The 18,821-nt window shown below is 43.6% G+C and overlaps 1 protein-coding gene across 3 annotated transcripts in view; it reads left to right on the top strand.

Annotated features, from left to right (window-relative positions):
* Positions 1-18,821, top strand: part of LOC139414306 (rho guanine nucleotide exchange factor 10-like protein) — a 161,709-nt gene that overhangs the window by 82,240 nt on the left and 60,648 nt on the right. For all 3 annotated transcript variants that reach the window (XM_071162225.1, XM_071162224.1, XM_071162223.1), the window contains exon 20: positions 12,996-13,067. In XM_071162225.1, the coding sequence (XP_071018326.1) occupies positions 12,996-13,067 (72 nt within the window). The remainder of the gene's footprint in view (positions 1-12,995; positions 13,068-18,821) is intronic.

The following is an 18,821-nucleotide window of genomic DNA, read 5'->3' as shown; positions in this document are numbered from 1 at the left end:
ATCGCCTGGATACGGCTGGGCCTCCCGGTCAACGCGGCAGGGTCACTGGGCACAGCAACAAAAAAAACTGCTGTAGTCCAGACACGCCTAGCCTAGGTTGTCACCATCACCATCATGGGGACACAGTGACAGCACACAAGCTTCTACTGCTTAACACTCCATATCAAAGAAGCACTCTTTATAGGGTCAGGGCAAGAGCCACACTTCTGGGTTTTAGAGAAAACAACTCACTGGGAGTTGTGGCTGTTCCAACATCTTAACCCAGATGTAGTGTAGACAGATACCAAGGACTCATCTTTGTGGATCTCTTCATGTCATTACTAAAGAGTATCAGATGCCAAACGTATTGAGCCAAGGTAATGTTTTATATTGCTGGTGATAGTCAGCACAACTCCTCTACCTCAGCTTCCTGCTGGGTATATTGGGCTCCCCCCTGTGAGTAGATTGTTAGTGTTGTGGCGGTCTGTAGAGTCTTCAGAGGTAAACTCAAATAGCACTGATGAAGTATATGAGTTTTATTGGACATAGACCTAAAGTATGTCAATTAAATATGTATGAAGGTAGAATTAATCACATGTGCTTTACATTATCATCCGCTCAAGCCTCGGAATGATGTCAACATCCCTATGAATACTCCCCAACTATATTAATGGATAGCCATAACACGTATGATTTGACAGAAAATGTGGACTGTCTGGTCGCATGCATTGATTTGTTTGTGTGATTACCATGGTAGTAAAATGGTTATCACAACCCTCAGTTCTTCCTTGTTTAAAGCTTTTTCTGTCTGGCTTCCATCAAGCTGAGGAACACTCAACTCTGTTCTCTTATATCGAGGCAGAGTTGACTTTAAATAACTGGTCGCGGGATTTGCTAGCAACAACATTGAAACACCATCAGTCAATTCTTGTAAAAATGTAAATTGTGAAAACCCTATGCTTGTCCTGTACAACTGCGGTCCTTCTGCGGGGGGCTGAAATTCATACCTTTGATAAACTTTTAGCAACCACTAACTTTTTCCTAATTTGTGTTGCTCATAGTACGTACTACGTTAATTGAGATTCAATTGGATCCGTGGAATCCAGGATCAGTGGAATCCAGGATCCTTGGGACGTCCCTACACCATTGAAGTTGAAATTTAAAATGGTTAGTAAGTATGAATTTCATCACCCCGCGGAAGGACCGCAGTTGTACAGGACAAACATAGGTACAGCAGTGGAGGCTCCTCAGATGAGTAAGGGGAGGACCATGCTCCTCAGTGAATTTCAGAAAATAAATTATTAGATAAAACTATACTGAATATATTCACGGCACCAAATAATTTATTAAAACACACTGTTTTGAAATGAAGATCTACAGTAGTGTAACGGCTTTCCTCCTCCTCTTCTGAGGAGGAGTAGCAAGGATCGTACCAATACGCAGGGTGGTAAGTGTCCATGATACTTTAATAATAACTGAACACGACTCAATACAAAAATAACAAAGTGAGTGAAAAAGAAAACCGAAACAGTCCTGAATGGTGACACAAACAACAAAACAGGAAACCGAAACAGTCCTGAATGGTGACACAAACAACAAAACAGGAAACAATCACCCATGCAACACAGGTGGGAAAAGGCTACCTAAGTATGATTCTCAGTCAGAGACAACTAACGACACCTGCCTCTGATTGAGAACCATACCAGGCCAAACACAAAACACAACATAGAAAAACGAACATAGACAACGTACCCAACTCACGCCCTGAACATACTAAAACAAAGACATAAGAAAATAACTAAGGTCAGAACGTGACAGCACTCTCTGGGATAGCACCATGGTGTAGCCAGGGGACAGCTAGTCTGGCTACACCAGAAACTCTAGAAACTCTACATTGACTCTAATATAAAACCTAGGAAGCTCATGGTTCTCACCCCCTTCCATAGACTTACACAGTAATTATGACAATGTCCGGAGGACGTCCTCCAATGTATCAGAGCTCTTGCAGTTTGAACTGACATGTTGTCGACCTAATCAAAGGATCAGTAAATTAATCTAGTACTGAAAGAATAAACTACAGTAGGCTAGCATCACAGTGCATACAATGTGCTAGTAGTTTACTCAAATAAAGATAAATATGTATTTATTCAAAAATGAAGGAGAAGCAAGAGACTGATAGCTATATTAATTTATTGTCACTGGGGGCCATCTGTGTAACTGATAAACTGCTTGCTGTACACTGTACTGCATGATTGTAGCAGTTGACTATGACGTTAGCTAATATGGTGACAACGATGTAGGCTGTGTGTAGCGGTTCGCGGTTATGGTATAAAGGTTTGGGTTGAAATGTTTTTTTTCTCGCATGGTTACAGTCCACAACAAAGGGAAAAGATGAGCGGAGGACAGCACGTAGATGTGAGAAGGAATTATACAACAAGCAAATAATTATGGTCTTTGTATGTGGCTGCTACAAAAGTGAATTGTGTTTGCAGTGATCATGGGTTTTGAGGAAGAGCTTTTATGTTTCTTAAACAGAAGCAAATAGAACGAAACGGGGATAAACATACCTGAATTTGTAGAAACTTTTGCAACTGTTGTACTAATGATTACACCCTAGATCAGCTGTATGCAGACAAGCGTGTGCGAGGTGATTTTGAATGTGTCACCTTGATTACTCAAATTTTTCTCTTGACCTACGTGGTAAACATTCATTCAGAAGCTAGGTTGTAGCATTCTAATGATGGGTATAGGGAAAATGTTTGTATCACTTAGTAGCCTAAACCAATTGACGTTACATTGTGCCGGGTGAATGGATATGAATGACAGTCATACAATATACTGTAATAGAAATAAGGCCATGCTTATTTAAAAAATATATCTTCCCTCAATTTAAACTGCACCGACCTCCACTGAGGTACAGGTAAGCGTTTTCAGAATTGACATTTTTTAAAGAATCAACGGATGGTGACTCAATGTTGTTGCTAGCGAGCAGTTATCAATAGTCAACTACACCTCGATGTAAGAGAACAGAGTTGAGTGTTCCTCAGCTTGCTTCCATCCATGTCTTCTCTTCTTTACAACACAACACAAACAGAGGACAGTGTGGTGCTGGTGTTCAGGTGCAGGGGCAGCCTGAACCGTTGCACAGCTGGACAGCGACGTCATCTACAACGAGCCTGATCCGTTGCTGTGACATTTACATACTAATTACTGGAAATCATCCGTGCTCTAGCAATGCCTGGGAGCCACCCCTGTCCTCAACCCCTCCACCCTTGGCCCAGCGTCTCACTTCATTCTGTTCCTGTCAAGATAGCGCATAGACACATTGTACAACCAGGAGGGGACCACAGCAGATGGGCTAAATCTTAGTCTACTTTTGCATGATATAAAAGGAGACTAATGTGCCAGAATTATATGAAATAATTGCATCACTATAAAGAATACAAAACAAACTCGTTCTGCATCCCACCCTGTTCTGAATGTTCCTATTGCATTGTTCCTGTCTGTTTGTTGTGTTGGTTTGTTCTCTCCTTCTCTCTGTTCTTCTCTACTAATTACTCGTGTCAGTCATCCCTCTACCTGAATCCAATACATGGCCCACTGCCAGATTTTACTAGAACACTAGCTACCTCCATGTAGAAAACTGTAAGACAAAACCAAATGTTTGAGGACAGCACTTTGTGAGAGTACCCAGCACAGCACCCTCTTTTGAGCACATAGTGGCTTATTGACTACTGTGTTCATATTCAGAAATGTATAAGAAGTTGGCTTGTTTTTTTTTTACATTGACCAGAACATTAATCAAGTCGCGGCTTACAAAAACAGAAAATGTATTTGTATTTTTGAGAGAGTCGTGCATTAAATATCTATTTTGTCGAGCCAATCTGGCCACAATAGAATGGAACAGGGGAAATTCCAAACCCAGGATATTACTTGATTCTATGTAGAGTCGCCCTGGCAAATGTGCGCACGTCCCACTGTTTTTGTCTCAGTGGGCACCAGAGGACCCTTTGATCTGAGTCCCATGCCATCTGATCAGGAGGATTAAACATTGTGCCTCCCGTTTGGTGCCATCCAGAACCCCTGTCGAGGCAGCGTTGTGGTTGTGACATCTTATAGGTGGGCAGAGATCCCCATAGCCCAGAACAATTTGGCCTCATGCAGATAGATTTCTCCCTGGCAGAGAGAGGGAAAGATGGACGAAGGGAGAGATGAAGGTGGGCGATTGACGCCACAGAGAACTCTTGACCTGTGGTCCTCTTTTGAAACCCATTTATCGGGGAGAGTCCATCGCTTTCATCCAGGCGAGTTGGAACCGCCCGCCATGGCCGCAGGGACAGAGAGGGAGCGACATGCGGAAATTGCATCACATTAGCCGGACATGTTGCAATCGGTCAGCGAACAGCTGTGAAGGACACAAGGAAGAGAAAAATCTGGGTTGAGTCACGAATATGAGTTTGTGATGTCCTGGCAATGTCAGGCTGCGCTCAGAGCAGAGATATGCAAAACCACTCTCCCACTTCATTCCAGTTATTGCCTGATATGATCTGTGGGATAGCCAAAGGAGACAGCCAATCGTTACTCTACAGTCAGTACTTAGAAAATTGAAGGAGACATCCCTGGCCAGGCTTAATAATAAGCTGATTGCCATATGTTTAGCCTGGAGCTTTGACCACACTATGAGCTACGGGTCAATGAAGAGTTAAAAACAGAAAGCAGCAGCACCCTATTCAATGAATTCCTACTGCTGCAGATGGTTTAATCATAGTCTTCCAATGACGTTGAATATTCTGAGTAATAGAGGGCTGCAAGCACAGCAGGTGGTTGACACTTTGATCTCTGTCCGTTGACGCTCATGGAATTTAAATCGCTGGATGACATCCAGCTCATGAAATGATAACATGAGCAGTGTGTTTCAACTTTGATCCTGCCATCCTTCTGGGTTAGATTCACTGGAGGATATTGAACAACTAACAAGCAAACACAGGTCTTTCCGATTGGTGGCAGTGACATGTGCTCTTATATCTCCCTCTCTAACTTTAAGCATCAGCTGTCAGAGTAGTTTACCGATCACTGTACCTGTACACAGCCAATCTGTAAATAGCACAGCCAACTACCTCATCCCATTATTATTACTTACCCTCTTGCTATTTTGCATCCCAGTATCTCTACTTGCACATCATCTGCACATCTATCACTCCAGTATTAATGCTAAATTGTAATTATTTAACCTCTATGGCCTATTTATTGCCTACCTCCCTACTCTTCTACATTTGCACATGCTGTACATAGATTTTTCAAATGTAATTTTATTTTGTGTTATTGACTGTACGTTTGTTTATGTGTAACTCTGTGTTGTTGTTTTTGTCGCACTGCTTTGCTTTATCTTGGCCAGGTCGCAGTTGTAAATGAGAACTTGTTCTCAACTGGCCTACCTGGTTCAATAAAGGTGAAATAAAAATGTAAAATTAAAAAGTCTGGAAGCTGTCTAAGAGCGGCTCTATAAATACAGCCACCGACTGTGTGAGTGTGCCTTTGTGTGCATACACATGTGCTTGTGTGTGTGTGTGTGTTGGTTTACTTTTGGGAAGGGGGCGTTACCTGACTGCCACTGTTCAACCCTAACCCTCTATTGATTACATTCCTGTGAGATAATCCACTGTGATTCCCTAAACATGTATCATGCAGTGAACACATCCTATTCTCTAGCACATGCTCAAGGCAGTTTGTGTGGATGGTAATGGTGAATTGCCACACAGTCTTGTCTGCATGTTCACAATAAAACCCCTGAAAGTCCTAACCTGCTTAGTTTGCTTTACCTGCAGCCATTCATTTCAGTTTGACTGGAAATTCAGTTCCCGGCCATCCTGACTGTAGCCTACGGCAACGGGAGGGTGCAGTGAGGGATTCAGTTGGGAGCAGGCGCCAGAGCCAGTCAATTATCAGTTAATAAACAGCGGAGGTTTTCTATTAGTGTCTGTTAGTGCGTGTGAGAGATTGCTATGTGGAATTGGGAGGGGGGCACTGTGACTATGTGGTATTGAGCAGGAAAGGATAGGAGAGGGGAGGGGAGGGAGGAGGAGCTTTGCCTTGGGTGTATTATACCTAAATCCATTGGGTTGCTTTAACTTGGCTTGTTTTGTTGTAATTCTGAGCTTAAAATATAATATATGTGCAAACAAACTCAAAATTCTCTGCTGGGCAGGCCCAAACTGTAAGCTCGGGAATCACACTCTAAAAGACATCCCATCAGTGATGATACTGCTTCACTTTCCAATAAACATAATCCATTACACAGACAATGCAATGCCTGTTTGCTGCAGTGTGACTTCTCATTGATAATGTTACAGGTCCACTGGGTTCGATATTTGTGCCTCGTAGAAGCCCAGCAATCGTCACACATCTAATGTGTGGTAAATGTAGACACAGTGGAGTATATATTTCACAGCGGCTGCACAGGAACTTAACTTTAAGGGTTAACACACACGTCCACCTGTGTTTCCCTCAGGAGGAAAACAACATTAATTGGTTCTGGGTAAGTCATCCCTCTCTTGTCGAAGCAGAGACGACAAAAGCCTGACAACACATGTAAACTGTATAAATAGTATATAACATGGTTCTATTGTGTACTGTTACCAGTGACAATACCTTCAATCACAGGCTAGATTATTGGATTTGACAGCAAATGTTGATGCATATAACTGTCTGGCTGCCATTGATGCAATATAAAACATGAATAGTGACGATCATAGAGGGGAAGGCCAGTCCCTGATGATGTGTGTAGGAATATATATGGCTATACATCCTTCCTCAGTTTTCCTAGCATGCTGCAGTGCAGCTCTGGCCTACACTAACCATAGTGGCCACCTGAAGGCGGCATATGGGCTGGCGCACCTTTGGGGTAATGGGTGGGGCAGACTCAGTGTCAGGCGTTGGGTCATTGGGAATTGGCAGCTGGGAGACCGCCCTCTCATCGCACCAACAAATCCCCCTTTAATTAGCTCACATGCTGATCCTCTTCCCCACAGTCCCCAAAGTCCTCCATCAAATCTCCCCTCGATCTGGCTTACCTGCCTCCCTCCCTCCATCTTCCCTACATCCTCCCTCCTCCAACTGGGATCTTGTCTGCTCTCCTTGGCAGACAGCTGTAGTAGACGGTGAGGGAGAGTGGGCTGCTGACTGACAATTGCCTTAGCGGAACCTAGATTTTTAAATGGTTCCTCACTGACACCTTATTAGAATGGGCAACCTCAATGGTGTGTGCATCGCTGGAAACCCCACATGCTGCCTTATTACCTGTCAATGCTTCCTGTACATTTTAGATGGAACTGGTTCACACCCTCAGGCATTATGATTTACAATATTGAGCGTCCATTAGTCACTGTCAACACTAAAGATGTGCATAATCTAGCACGTGCATTTAGTTCAAGGTGCTAGCTACACACACATATATATTTAATTTAAAAAATATATACATTTTACTTGGCAAGTCAGTTAATAACAAAAGTGGGTTAGCATGACAGATTTTTACCTTGTCAGCTCAGGGATTTGATCTTGCAACCTTTCGGTTACTAGTCCAACGCTCTAACCACTAAGCTAACCCGCGTTGGACTAATAACCGAAAGGTTGCAAGATCGAATCCCCAAGCTGACAAGGTGTATATATATACACACACATATATATCTTTGTTTTTACTATTTACTATTTTTACTACTATGAAATAACACATGTAGTAACGAAAAAAGTGTTAAACAAATCAAAATATATTTTAAATTATTCAAAGTAGCCTTGATGACAGTTTTGCACACTCTTGGCATTCTCTCAACCAGCTTTAATGAGGTAATCGCCTGGAATCCATTTGAATTAACAGGTGTGCCTTGTTAATAAAAGTTCATATGTGGGATTTATTTCCAGCTTCACCTGGAATGCTATTTTAACAGCCTTGAAGGAGTTCTCATATATGCTGAGCACTTGTTGGCTGATTTCCTTCACTCTGCGGTTGAACTCATCCCAAACATCTCAACTTGGTTGAGGTTGGGGGATTGTGGAGGCCAGGTCATTTGATGCAGCACTCCATCACTCTCCTTCTCGGTCAAATAGCCCTTGCACAGCCTGGAGGTGTGTTTTGGGTCATTGTCCTGTTGAAAAACAAATGATAGTGGGACTAAGCGCAAACCAGATGGGATGGCATATCGCAACAGAATACTGTGGTAGCCATGCTGGTTAAGTATGTCTTGAATTCTAAATAAATCCCAACAGTGTCACCAGCAAAGCACCCCCACACCATCACACCTCCTTCTCCATGCTTCACGGTGGGAACCAGACATGGGGAGATCATCCGTTCACCTACTTTGCATCTCACAAAGACACGGGGGTTGGAACCAAAAATCTCAAATTTGGAATCATCAGACCAAAGGACAGATTTCCACTGGTCTAATGTCCATTGCTTGTGTTTCTTGGTCCAAGCAAGTCTCTTTTTCTTATTTGTGTCCTTTAGTAGTGTTTTCTTTGCAGCAATTTGACCATGAAGGCCTGATTCACGTAGTCTCCTCTGAACAGTTGCTGTTGAGATGTGTCTGTTACTTGAGTGCTGTGAAGCATTTATTTTGGCTGTAGTCAGAGGTGCAGTTAACTAATGAACTCATCCTCTGCAGCAGAGGTAAATCTGGGTCTTCCTTTCCTGTGGCGGCCCTCATGAGAGCCAGTTTCATCATAGCACTAGATGGTTTTGCAACTGCACTTGAAGAAACTTTAAAACTTCTTGAAATGTCCGCATTGACTGACCTTCATGTCTCAAAGTAATGATTAACTGTCGTTTGTCACGTGTGCTCCCTCTCCAGCCTCTAGGTCACCAGGATGCTCGTTATGGCGCACACCTGTCACTGACGTTACGCGCACCTACGCGTCATCAGACTCACCTGGACTCCATCACTTCCCTGATTACCGTCCCTATATATGTCACTCCCTTTGGTTCCTTCTCGAGGCTTCATTATTTCTGACTCTGTTTTCATGTCGGTGCGTTGTTTGTGTTTCGTGTTCATTGTTTATTTTATTTATTAAAACACTTACTCCCTGTACTTGCTTCCCGATTCAACACACTCATTACATCGTTTCTCTTTGCATATTTGAGCTGTTTTTGCCATAATGTGGACTTTGTCTTTTACCAAATAGGGCTATATTCTGTATACTGTCATGGAAATTCTAAAGAGAGACTGTAGATTCTTTCAAACAACATTACTAAGATTTGCAAAAATTGAGCAGTCAACAATCCACTCCACATACAGTGTAGTTCAGAGCTGAAAGGCCAATGAACAGACGTTGGTTGAGAGACTGCCAAGAGTGTGCAAAACTGTCATCAAGGAAAAGGATGGCTACTTTGAAGAATCTCAAATATGAAATATATTTTAATTTGTTTAACACTTTTTTGGTTACTACATGATTCCATATGTGTTATTCATAGATTTGATGTCTTCACTATTATTCTACAATGTAGAAAATAATAAAAATAAAGAAAAATCCTGGAATTGGTAGGTGTGTCCAAACTTTTGACAGGTACTATGTGTTATATATATATATATATATATATATATATTTATGAGAGAGAGAGACAAATCAAACTCTGACTGTGAAAATTACCTGCAAAGGCCAGCGGTCTCCGGTGACTGATAAAACCCACTGTCTGCAGCCCACAAAACCAGCAGTATCCCATCGCTACGCTGCTGTCCCTTTGCTTCAGCTACCAGCCTCCTCCTTCTAACCGCAGGGCTTCCATATGGGGCCATATTATTACTGCCGTTTAATTACCAATCAAAAAACATCTCACTCCTCGTAGCTAGCCAAGAGGAATAGCAGGCAGAGAGGGAGAGAGATTGGAACACGTGGGCTCTATAAGCAGAGAGAGAGAAGAAAAACGGGGCGGCAGAGCAAGAGATTGATGGAGAGAGACAGTGCATCTGCGTGATGAATGTGAATAGATGTAGAGAGACCGAGGGGATCTGGAGGAACGCATTCACTGGACAGATGGGCAGAAGCAGTCATCTGTCCTGCATCATTTTTTTTTTTGGGGGGGGGGGGGGGGTGTTTTGTGTTTACAAACACAACCTGCAAGGGAGAGAGGGAGGGATTTGGCAAGTGAATGTTATAAATTACCCATGATTGATGTTTCCTGCCTTTTGGACAACAGTAAATGGCGTGCAGCATCCATAGCTGACCTCTTGAGTCACATTCCCACCCTAGCACCACACAATTAGATGTTCCGTCTGCCACATGGCCCAGCATCACGACCACCAATAAACATTCCCTCATTGCCATGGCTATTGTGCTGGTCAGGGAGGCTGCATGCCCACAGTGCTTTGTCTCATGGGGACACCAAGATCGAGAAGCAGCTATTCATTGGCCAACATTGAAAGCTTCCAGGCCTAAGACTGCTGTTGTTGCTTTTATTCTCTGAATGTCTATTTTTATTGTTTTACTACTGACTCATAGATCTGAGAGCTGTGCTTTTCTAAGCCAGTTATAGCCTTTTTTTTGCAGCGATTCATACTGCTCCAACTCTGGACTGGTCTGTTATGGTCTAGGTAAATGTCACACTCCTAGAGCACTTACAGTCCTACAGTGGATTCCCTGTTTTTCATGTACTGTATACTGTACCTTCCCAAACTTTTTAGTAATAGAAAATGAGTTGATGCTAAAGTTTTTTTTTCATCATCCATTCATACCCAAATACATTCTCATTCAGGAGCAACATAATGGCTATAATTGTTCTGCAGGTCCCAGGTACTAGCTGTGCTCTCAACTGTGAGGGTGCAAATAGCACAAACCAGGGACATGTACATTTATTGTATGTGAGGGGGTGTTGAGAAGCAGAATCTACAGATGGCTGTGGGGAGTAGGTAGGAGAGTTCTGTGCAGCAGTGAAAGGGCAAGGGTGCTATTATAACAGTAGGATCTATGGAGACCATGGTTCAAACTCTGACAAGGTACTGTATGTCAGCCCACTCTACCTATTTTAGACAGTCATAAAATGCCTTCGTTGCAGGAGGCCACTATTATGATTGACATCCTACCAAATGAAAAGCTTTAAAGAAATATCCTTTGTTTATTTCAATATGAAACAGTCAATCCCCATCAATTTCCCATGCCTGGTGCAATTTCTCAATGTGGTACTGTCATTTTGTCAGTAGGATAACTGTGCTGTGAGTGCTGCTTGAAAGGAAGTTCCCAATATGAAAAGAGTGGCCATTTTAGACTGACCTGTTTATTCAAATGGAAAAACACCTGTCAGACTCCAGGGAAATAAACGTCAGTCATAGGTTGACAACTTAGATCTGCTGGACATGGTAACACATGTTGACGATGAATTGATACCACACCACAGAGAAACGGTCCTATGTCTTGGCTGAATCTAATCCTCTTACAGGGCTCTATAAGCCGATCCAGATGTGTAGAGTTGATCCCAAGGGAAATCAGTCTCCAGCTAGAAGAGCAACTGTACCTAAACCATATGGGGATGAATATTTAATTATCTAAATGAACAAAACAATATATAATTTTCAGTAGCGTTGCATTGGTTAAAATCAGTGGGGAAGCCAAGCCAGAAATGTAAAGCCATATTACAACCTATGTGTTGTGATTAAGTGCTTTGTTTGCTTTATAACTTGTTAGATGATATGCCTTGTGACCATGATATATAGGCCTAAGGCCGAGACAATAAGAAGAAACAGTGGCAGAATAAATTCAACCACACCTCTGTCTGGTGAAGTCCACAAAGCATATTGCATGTAACAAACAGTTGTATGACCTACAGCATGGTCAAGTTAATGTTTCCGACATTTCGGACTAACGTTACTGAACAACTATTGATTTAGAAACACGGAGAGTTACTGCACGTAGCAAAGAAAACAGGAGCTGTCTCCACTATTCCAGCACCATCATCAAATCATCTATGCTAATACAGTGAAAACTAAAAGATACCAAAAACAATTTAGTCCAATCAACATAAACTAAATATGATTTGGCTGTCAATGGTTGTGATATCTGTGTGTGTGCGAGGAAGTAGAAAACACATGTTGACTCACCCTACTTGTAGAGAAATGCTAAAGCCATCCTCCTCTCTTTCATGTTGATGAAATGGTCTATGACTTCGTCATACACTACACGCTTTGAGTTTTTGTTGTCCTAGGCTACTTGGCTAAAATGCTTGCTCACTAGCCTAACTTCCTTTCATGGGCAATGATGAGTCAGCTACTTAACATTAGCCTACTACATTTAGCTACATATTGAACTTCCATCCTCTCAGGCCAGGGGCACAATGTATGAATTTACGAATGGATCAGAATCACCTTTATAATCATTGGCCAGAACGGAGAATTAAGTAAAACCACAAGTCCAAATCCTTATCTCCATGCATGGCTAATTTAAGAAATAGACAATTTTAGCTTGCTAGCAAGCCACTGAGGACAACAATGCAACGAGATGCAACAATTCCATTATTTTCTGTCAATTACATTTTTCTCTTAATGTGATGTGATTGGTGTGAAGCCAAATCCAAACTGGCTTCCCTTTACACTTTTCTTTTGGAGCGCCAGGACCATTCACAGTTGAGCTCACTCAGTTTAGCTCAACACTGATTGGGTATTATTTTATACTTTTTTTTTATCAAGGGAGTCCAAATGTTCACTGGCTTCCCTTGCATTCAATGCTACGGCGGCGACAATGTCATACTCTTTCTAACCAGACAGCATCTGAGACAGAGGGGCGAATTTCCATGTCTATTTTCATCCTCTTACACTGCCACCCTCGGTCTAGACCCATCTAATTACTGGTGTCAAAGCAGTTAGTTACTTTCAGGAAGTTCCTGCTGCACTCTGACAAAACAACAGAACTCTGGCCAGGGCACGACTCCAGATATCTATTCCCACAAACAAGTAGCGATGAGTTTGCTTTTGAGGGAAGCATGCCTACACGTCACTGGTAATATTTTTTATTGCTTAATATTTGTTTGGTTTCCTTTTTAGTTTGAAGCTGCCCTTCACAATCCAGGACAGTTCTCTGCAGGGTGCACCTTGCTACCTCAAGGCTACCTCTGGGTGAGTGACACATGCAGTGCTTACAGGCACACACGCACATGCACAGGCATGCACACAGACATGCACGTGCACACCAAAGTATTTATCAACCATTAACCATGACACATTTTGATACTAATATTCTTCTGTAATATACTATTTATATTGGTCTCAGGATTGTTCACATCATTACATCTAAAATATTTAGCAGTGAATGTGATATAGAGGATTTTCTCTCCAAAACAATTATCATCATGGAAACTGACCCTTCACTTTCATAAACACTCTTAGTAAAAAAAAGGTGCTATCTAGACCTAAAAGGGTTCTTTGGCTGTCCCCATAGGAGAACCCTTTGAATAACTATTTTTGGTTCCAGGTAGAACCCTTTCGAAACCTTTTTGGTAGTATACGACAGTGTGGGAGAAAGAAAAGACTACAGAGGGGTTTTGTGATGAGTGGAGCACATTTCACTGGCAGACAAAAGTGCCACAATCCCTGGACTTGTTGGAATTTAGCTGGATTTAAAATAGGACCATTTTCTGTGAAAAACCATGCCTCAGAAAATCATTTTTAATTTTTTTTTTTATTGTTTTAGTGGTTATCCTGAAGACTCTGAACTCCACTCACACACTCACACAATTTACACTGACACCCCAACACACACACACACACACACACACACACACACACACACACACACACACACACACACACACACACACACATACACACACACACACACACACACACACACACACACACACACACACACACACACACACACACACACACACACACACACACACACACACACACACACACACATACACACACAATGATGACGGCACCCTCCTTGGGTGCTTGGAATCATTGTTCTTCCTCTGTCAATCATGGTTACCTGAAAGGAAACACGTGCCGTCATCATTGCTTTGCACAAAAAGGGCTTCACAGGCAAGGATATTGCTGCCAGTAAGATTGCACCAAAATCAGCCATTTATCGGATCATCAAGAACTTCAAGGAAAGCTGATCCATTGTTGTGAAGAAGGCTTCAGTGCGCCCAAGAAAGTCCAGCAAGCGCCAGGACCGTCTCCTAAAGTTGATTCAGCTGCGGGATCGGGGCACCACCAGTACAGAGCTTGCTCAGGAATGGCAGCAGGCAGGTGTGAGTGCATCTGCACGCACAGTGAAGCAAATACTTTTAGAGGATGGCCTGGTGTCAAAAAGGGCAGCAAAGAAGCCACTTCTCTCTAGAAAAAACGTCAGGGACAGACTGATGTTCTGCAAAAGGTACAGGGATTGGACTGCTGAGGACTGGGGCAAAGTAATTTTCTCTGATGATTCCCCTTTCCGATTGTTTTGGGGCATCTGGAAAAAAGCTTGTCCAGAGAAGACAAGATGAGTGCTACCATCAGTCCTGTGTCATGCCAACAGTAAAGCATCCTGAGACCATTCATGTGTGGGGTTGCTTCTCAGCCAAGGGAGTGGGCTCACTCACAATTTTGCCTAAGAACACAGCCATGAATAAAGAATGAGAGCAACTTCTCCCAACCATCCAGGAACAGTTTGGTGACGAACAATGCCTTTTCCAGCATGATGGAGCACCTTGCCATAAGGCAAAAGTGGCTCGGGGAACAAAACATTGATATTTCGGGTCCATGGCCAGGAAACTCCCCAGACCTTAATCACATTGAGAACTGGTGGTCCTCAAGAGGCGGGTGGACAAACAAAACCCCACAAATTCTGACAAACTCCAAGCATTGATTATGCAAGAATGGGCTGCCATCACATCCTGATGTGGCCCTGAAGTTAATTGACAGCATGTCAGGGGGGATTGCAGAGGTCTTGAAAAAGAAGGGTCAACACTGCAAATATTGACTCTTTGCATCAACTTCATGTAATTGTCAATAAAAGCCTTTGACACTTATGAAATGCTTGTAATTTAACTTCAGTTTTTCATAGTAACATCTGACAAAAATATCTAAAGACAATGAAGCTGCAAACTTTGTGGAAATGTGTGTCAATCTCAAAACATTTGGCCACGAATGTACAGTACTTAAATAATAAATAAATGACAATGATTGAAGTGTTTTGCAATGTTTTGGCAACATTGATCTTGAGAATGTCAAGTGCTGCAGTTATGTAGGCCACATGTGTGACAGATTGCAACACAAGATACAGTACCTACCTTGAAAGATCAAGTTTTGCAAAGAGTCCAGCACCCACTGTTACCTACCATGCAATCATCACAGAAAGCTTTTCAAACAGCATATATCTTCACCTAAGTAGGTGTTCTTCCCAAGCTACTGTATGTCACATGCCTGTAATTATTTTCCTAACAACATCCCAACTTTAGGATTATACTTTTTTGGAAGATACACAATATCATAATAAGAGCCAGTGGATCCATGAATAAACAACTGGTTGGGCGCTCTGCTCTCCTCTGCTCACTCCCCCACTCGTCTCAGATCTACCTCCCTGGCAGGCTTGTCAAATGAGGGATGACACTAATCATGTTAAAGTGAGATGGGCTGGTGGGATTTCTGCTGGCTTTGATCACAGCAATGCCATTGTTTCTAATCAGTCTGATTCACATGCATTTCCCTGTTTGTCTACATTTGCCGCTTCACTCCCCTTCTCTGACTGGTGTATTTCCCCCTTATACCATAAATGACCTCTCCTCTCACCCTCTTCCTCAGCCACTCCAGATTTCAGATTCATCCTCATGGTTCATCCTCATGGTGTGTAACGTGGTAAACAAAGCAGGACTGAAACCGAATAAGAGATAAGATTTTAGAATGAGTCATTGCCAACGTTACAAACTTCAGCGTTCACTTGAGCGTTCACTTAGCCTCACCACCAAGGCATGTCTATATTCATCCTCTTACACTGCCTCCCTCGTTCCAGACCCATCTAATTACTGCTGTCAGAGCAGTTAGATACTTTAAGGAAATTCCTGCTGCACTCTGACAAAACAACAGAACTCTGTCCAGGGCATGATTTCAGATATCTATTCCCACAAACATGTAGTGATGAGTTTGTCAGGACAGTCATTTCACTGGGTCTGTGGAGGAATTGGATGGAAAAGGACAGGGGCAGTTGGATGTGTGGGTGGTTAAGTGTAGGAGTTGGGATTGCTGTGCTTGTTACACAGAGCCACTTGTCTTGAAGCTTTGTTTTCGGGGAGCTCGTCTCTCTAGTTTTCCCCGTGTAACAGTCCATTATTTGCTCTGGCTCGCTAGCCAGAGCCCAAGGGACTTTTCCCTTCCAGATCAGCATGCTGATACAAATCTAACAAATGACTGCATGCAAATAAGGCCAGGGAGGGGAGTCGAAAGGGTCTAAAGACTATATTTATCCCAAGTCTTATTCACACAATGTGACTCCTGTGGAAATCCATCTTTGCTATTCAGTGTAAGTTTTTGGGAGGGACATTACACTTCAGTTAGACAGTTGCATCAGTCCCATAGAGAGAAAAACAGCTTGGAGAATCCTGTTGAAAACCCATGACGACTTCACTTAATGATTGGAGAGTGTGATTTGGAGCCTCCTAATTGAAATTGCTACAGCTCTAGGTTTACCCCCTGCCTCTCTTCCCTTCCCTTGTAGTGACATTGGCAGGCTTGACACAAGGCCAATATTTGATTTGACTTATTATTTGATTAATAAGATAGTCTTACTGGGGTCCGACACATAATGAAAAAGACATTACAGACAAAAGACTTTACAATTCACATACACTACCGTTCAAAAGTTTGGGGTCACTTAGAAATGTCCTTGTCTTTTTAAAGAAAAGCACACTTTCTGTCCATTAAAATAACATAAAATTGATCAGAAATACAGTGTAGACATTGTTAATGTGGTAAATGACTATTGTAGCTGGAAACGGCAGATTTTTTATGGTATATCTACATATGCGTACAGAAGCCCTGTCACGATCGTTATTGTAATCATACTCAGACCAAAGCGCAGCGTGGAATCGGTTCGACATACTTTTATTATCAGAGAACCGAACAAAAAAACAATAAAGAATAAACTATACGTGAAGCTCAAGCAGTGCTCACATGCAACTACAAAGAAACAAGATCCCACAGAACACAGTAGTTAAATGGCTGCATAAATATGATCCCCAATCAGAGACAACGATAAACAGCCCCCCCCCCCCCCAAAGTTGCGGACTCCAGCCGCAAAGCCTGACTCTATAGGGGAGGGTCCGGGTGGGCATCTAGCGTCGGTGGCGGCTCCGGTGCGGGGCAAAGTACCCATTCCGCTCGTGGATTCGCCAGCATCAGTGGCGGCTCTGGTGCGGGACTTTGCCCCCGCCCAGAACACAGGTAGAACGCCGTGCCCAGGCTGGGCATCGGCTCAGAGGAGGGCCCCGGCCATGGTGCTGGGTTGTACGCCGCACCCGGCCTGGGCACCGGCGCGAAGAAGGCTCCAGCCATGGAGCTGAGTTGACCGCCGTGCCTGGACTGGGCACCGGCACAGAGGAAGGCTCCTGCCATGGAGCGGGAAAGGACACCGTGGCTGGACAGGCCATCGGCGCAGAGAAGGGCTCCTGCCATGGCGCTGGACTGGACGGCGTGCTCGGACTGGGCATCGGCGCAGAGGAAGGCTCCTGCCCTGGAGGTTCTGGACCGTGGACCGTCGCCCCATGCACTGGAGGCCTGATGCATGGGGCCGGCACAGGTGGCACCGGACTGGTGTCACGCACTTCAGGGGGAGTGCGGGGAGTAGGCACAGGACGTACTGGGCTGTGGAGACGCACTGGAGACCTGGTGCCTAGAACCGGCACAAATTGCACCCGGAACGATTACACACTTCGCACGGCGAGTGTGGGGAGCCGGCACCAGACGCACAGAGCTGTGGAGGCGTACTGAGACCTGGTGCGTGGAGCCGGAACAGTTTTAACCAGACTGCTAACACGCTCCTCAGGACGAGTTTGGAGAGCTGACTCAGGTGGCAGCAAATTGATGATACGCTCTTCAGGGTGAAAGTCATGCATCAGACACCAACCCAACAACTCTCTCATCTCTCTCTCCTCCAGTTTCTCCATCAGCTCACTAACGGTCTCTGACTCTCTCCGTTCACTGTCCTCCAGTTTCTCCCTCTTCTCCCAGACTGGCTCTGGCTCACTCCTCGGCTCCGATGACCACTCTGTGTTCCCTCACCCCAAAATTTGGGCTTTCTTTTGGCCTTTCTATGCGGCTTTGAACCCTAGGCGTTGTCGCTGTCCTCCCTTATCTCCTTGCGTCTGTTTCAACGGAAGGCTTTCATCTCCTGCTAGGATACCTTCTCCTCCCGGGCATGCTACTTGGTCCTGGTGTGGTGGGATCTTCTGTCACGATCGTCGTTGTAATCATACTCAGACCAAAGTTCAGCGTGGAATCGGTTAGACATCCTTTTATTTTCAGAGAACCGAACAAAAAAACAATAAAGAATAAACGATACTTGAAGCTCAAGTGGTGACATGGCTGCCTAAATATCACACACTCACAGTGGTGAAATGGCTGCCTAAATATGATCCCCAATCAGAGACAATGATAAACAGCTGCCTCTGATTGGGAAACATACCAGGCCAACATAGAAATCAACACACTAGATCACCCACCCTAGTCACACCCCGACCTAACCAAAATAGAGAATAAAAGGCTCTCTGTGGTCAGGGCTTGACAGGTCCATTATCAGCAACAATCACTCCTGTGTTCCAATGGCACGTGGTGTTAGCTAATCCAAGTTTATCATTTTAAAAGGCTAATTGATCATTAGAAAACAAT

Source organism: Oncorhynchus clarkii, chromosome 7, assembly GCF_045791955.1.
Source record: "Oncorhynchus clarkii lewisi isolate Uvic-CL-2024 chromosome 7, UVic_Ocla_1.0, whole genome shotgun sequence".
NCBI lineage: Eukaryota > Metazoa > Chordata > Actinopteri > Salmoniformes > Salmonidae > Oncorhynchus > Oncorhynchus clarkii.
The sequence above is the reverse complement of the archived record's forward strand: the minus strand, read 5'-3'. Positions and strand labels throughout refer to the sequence as shown.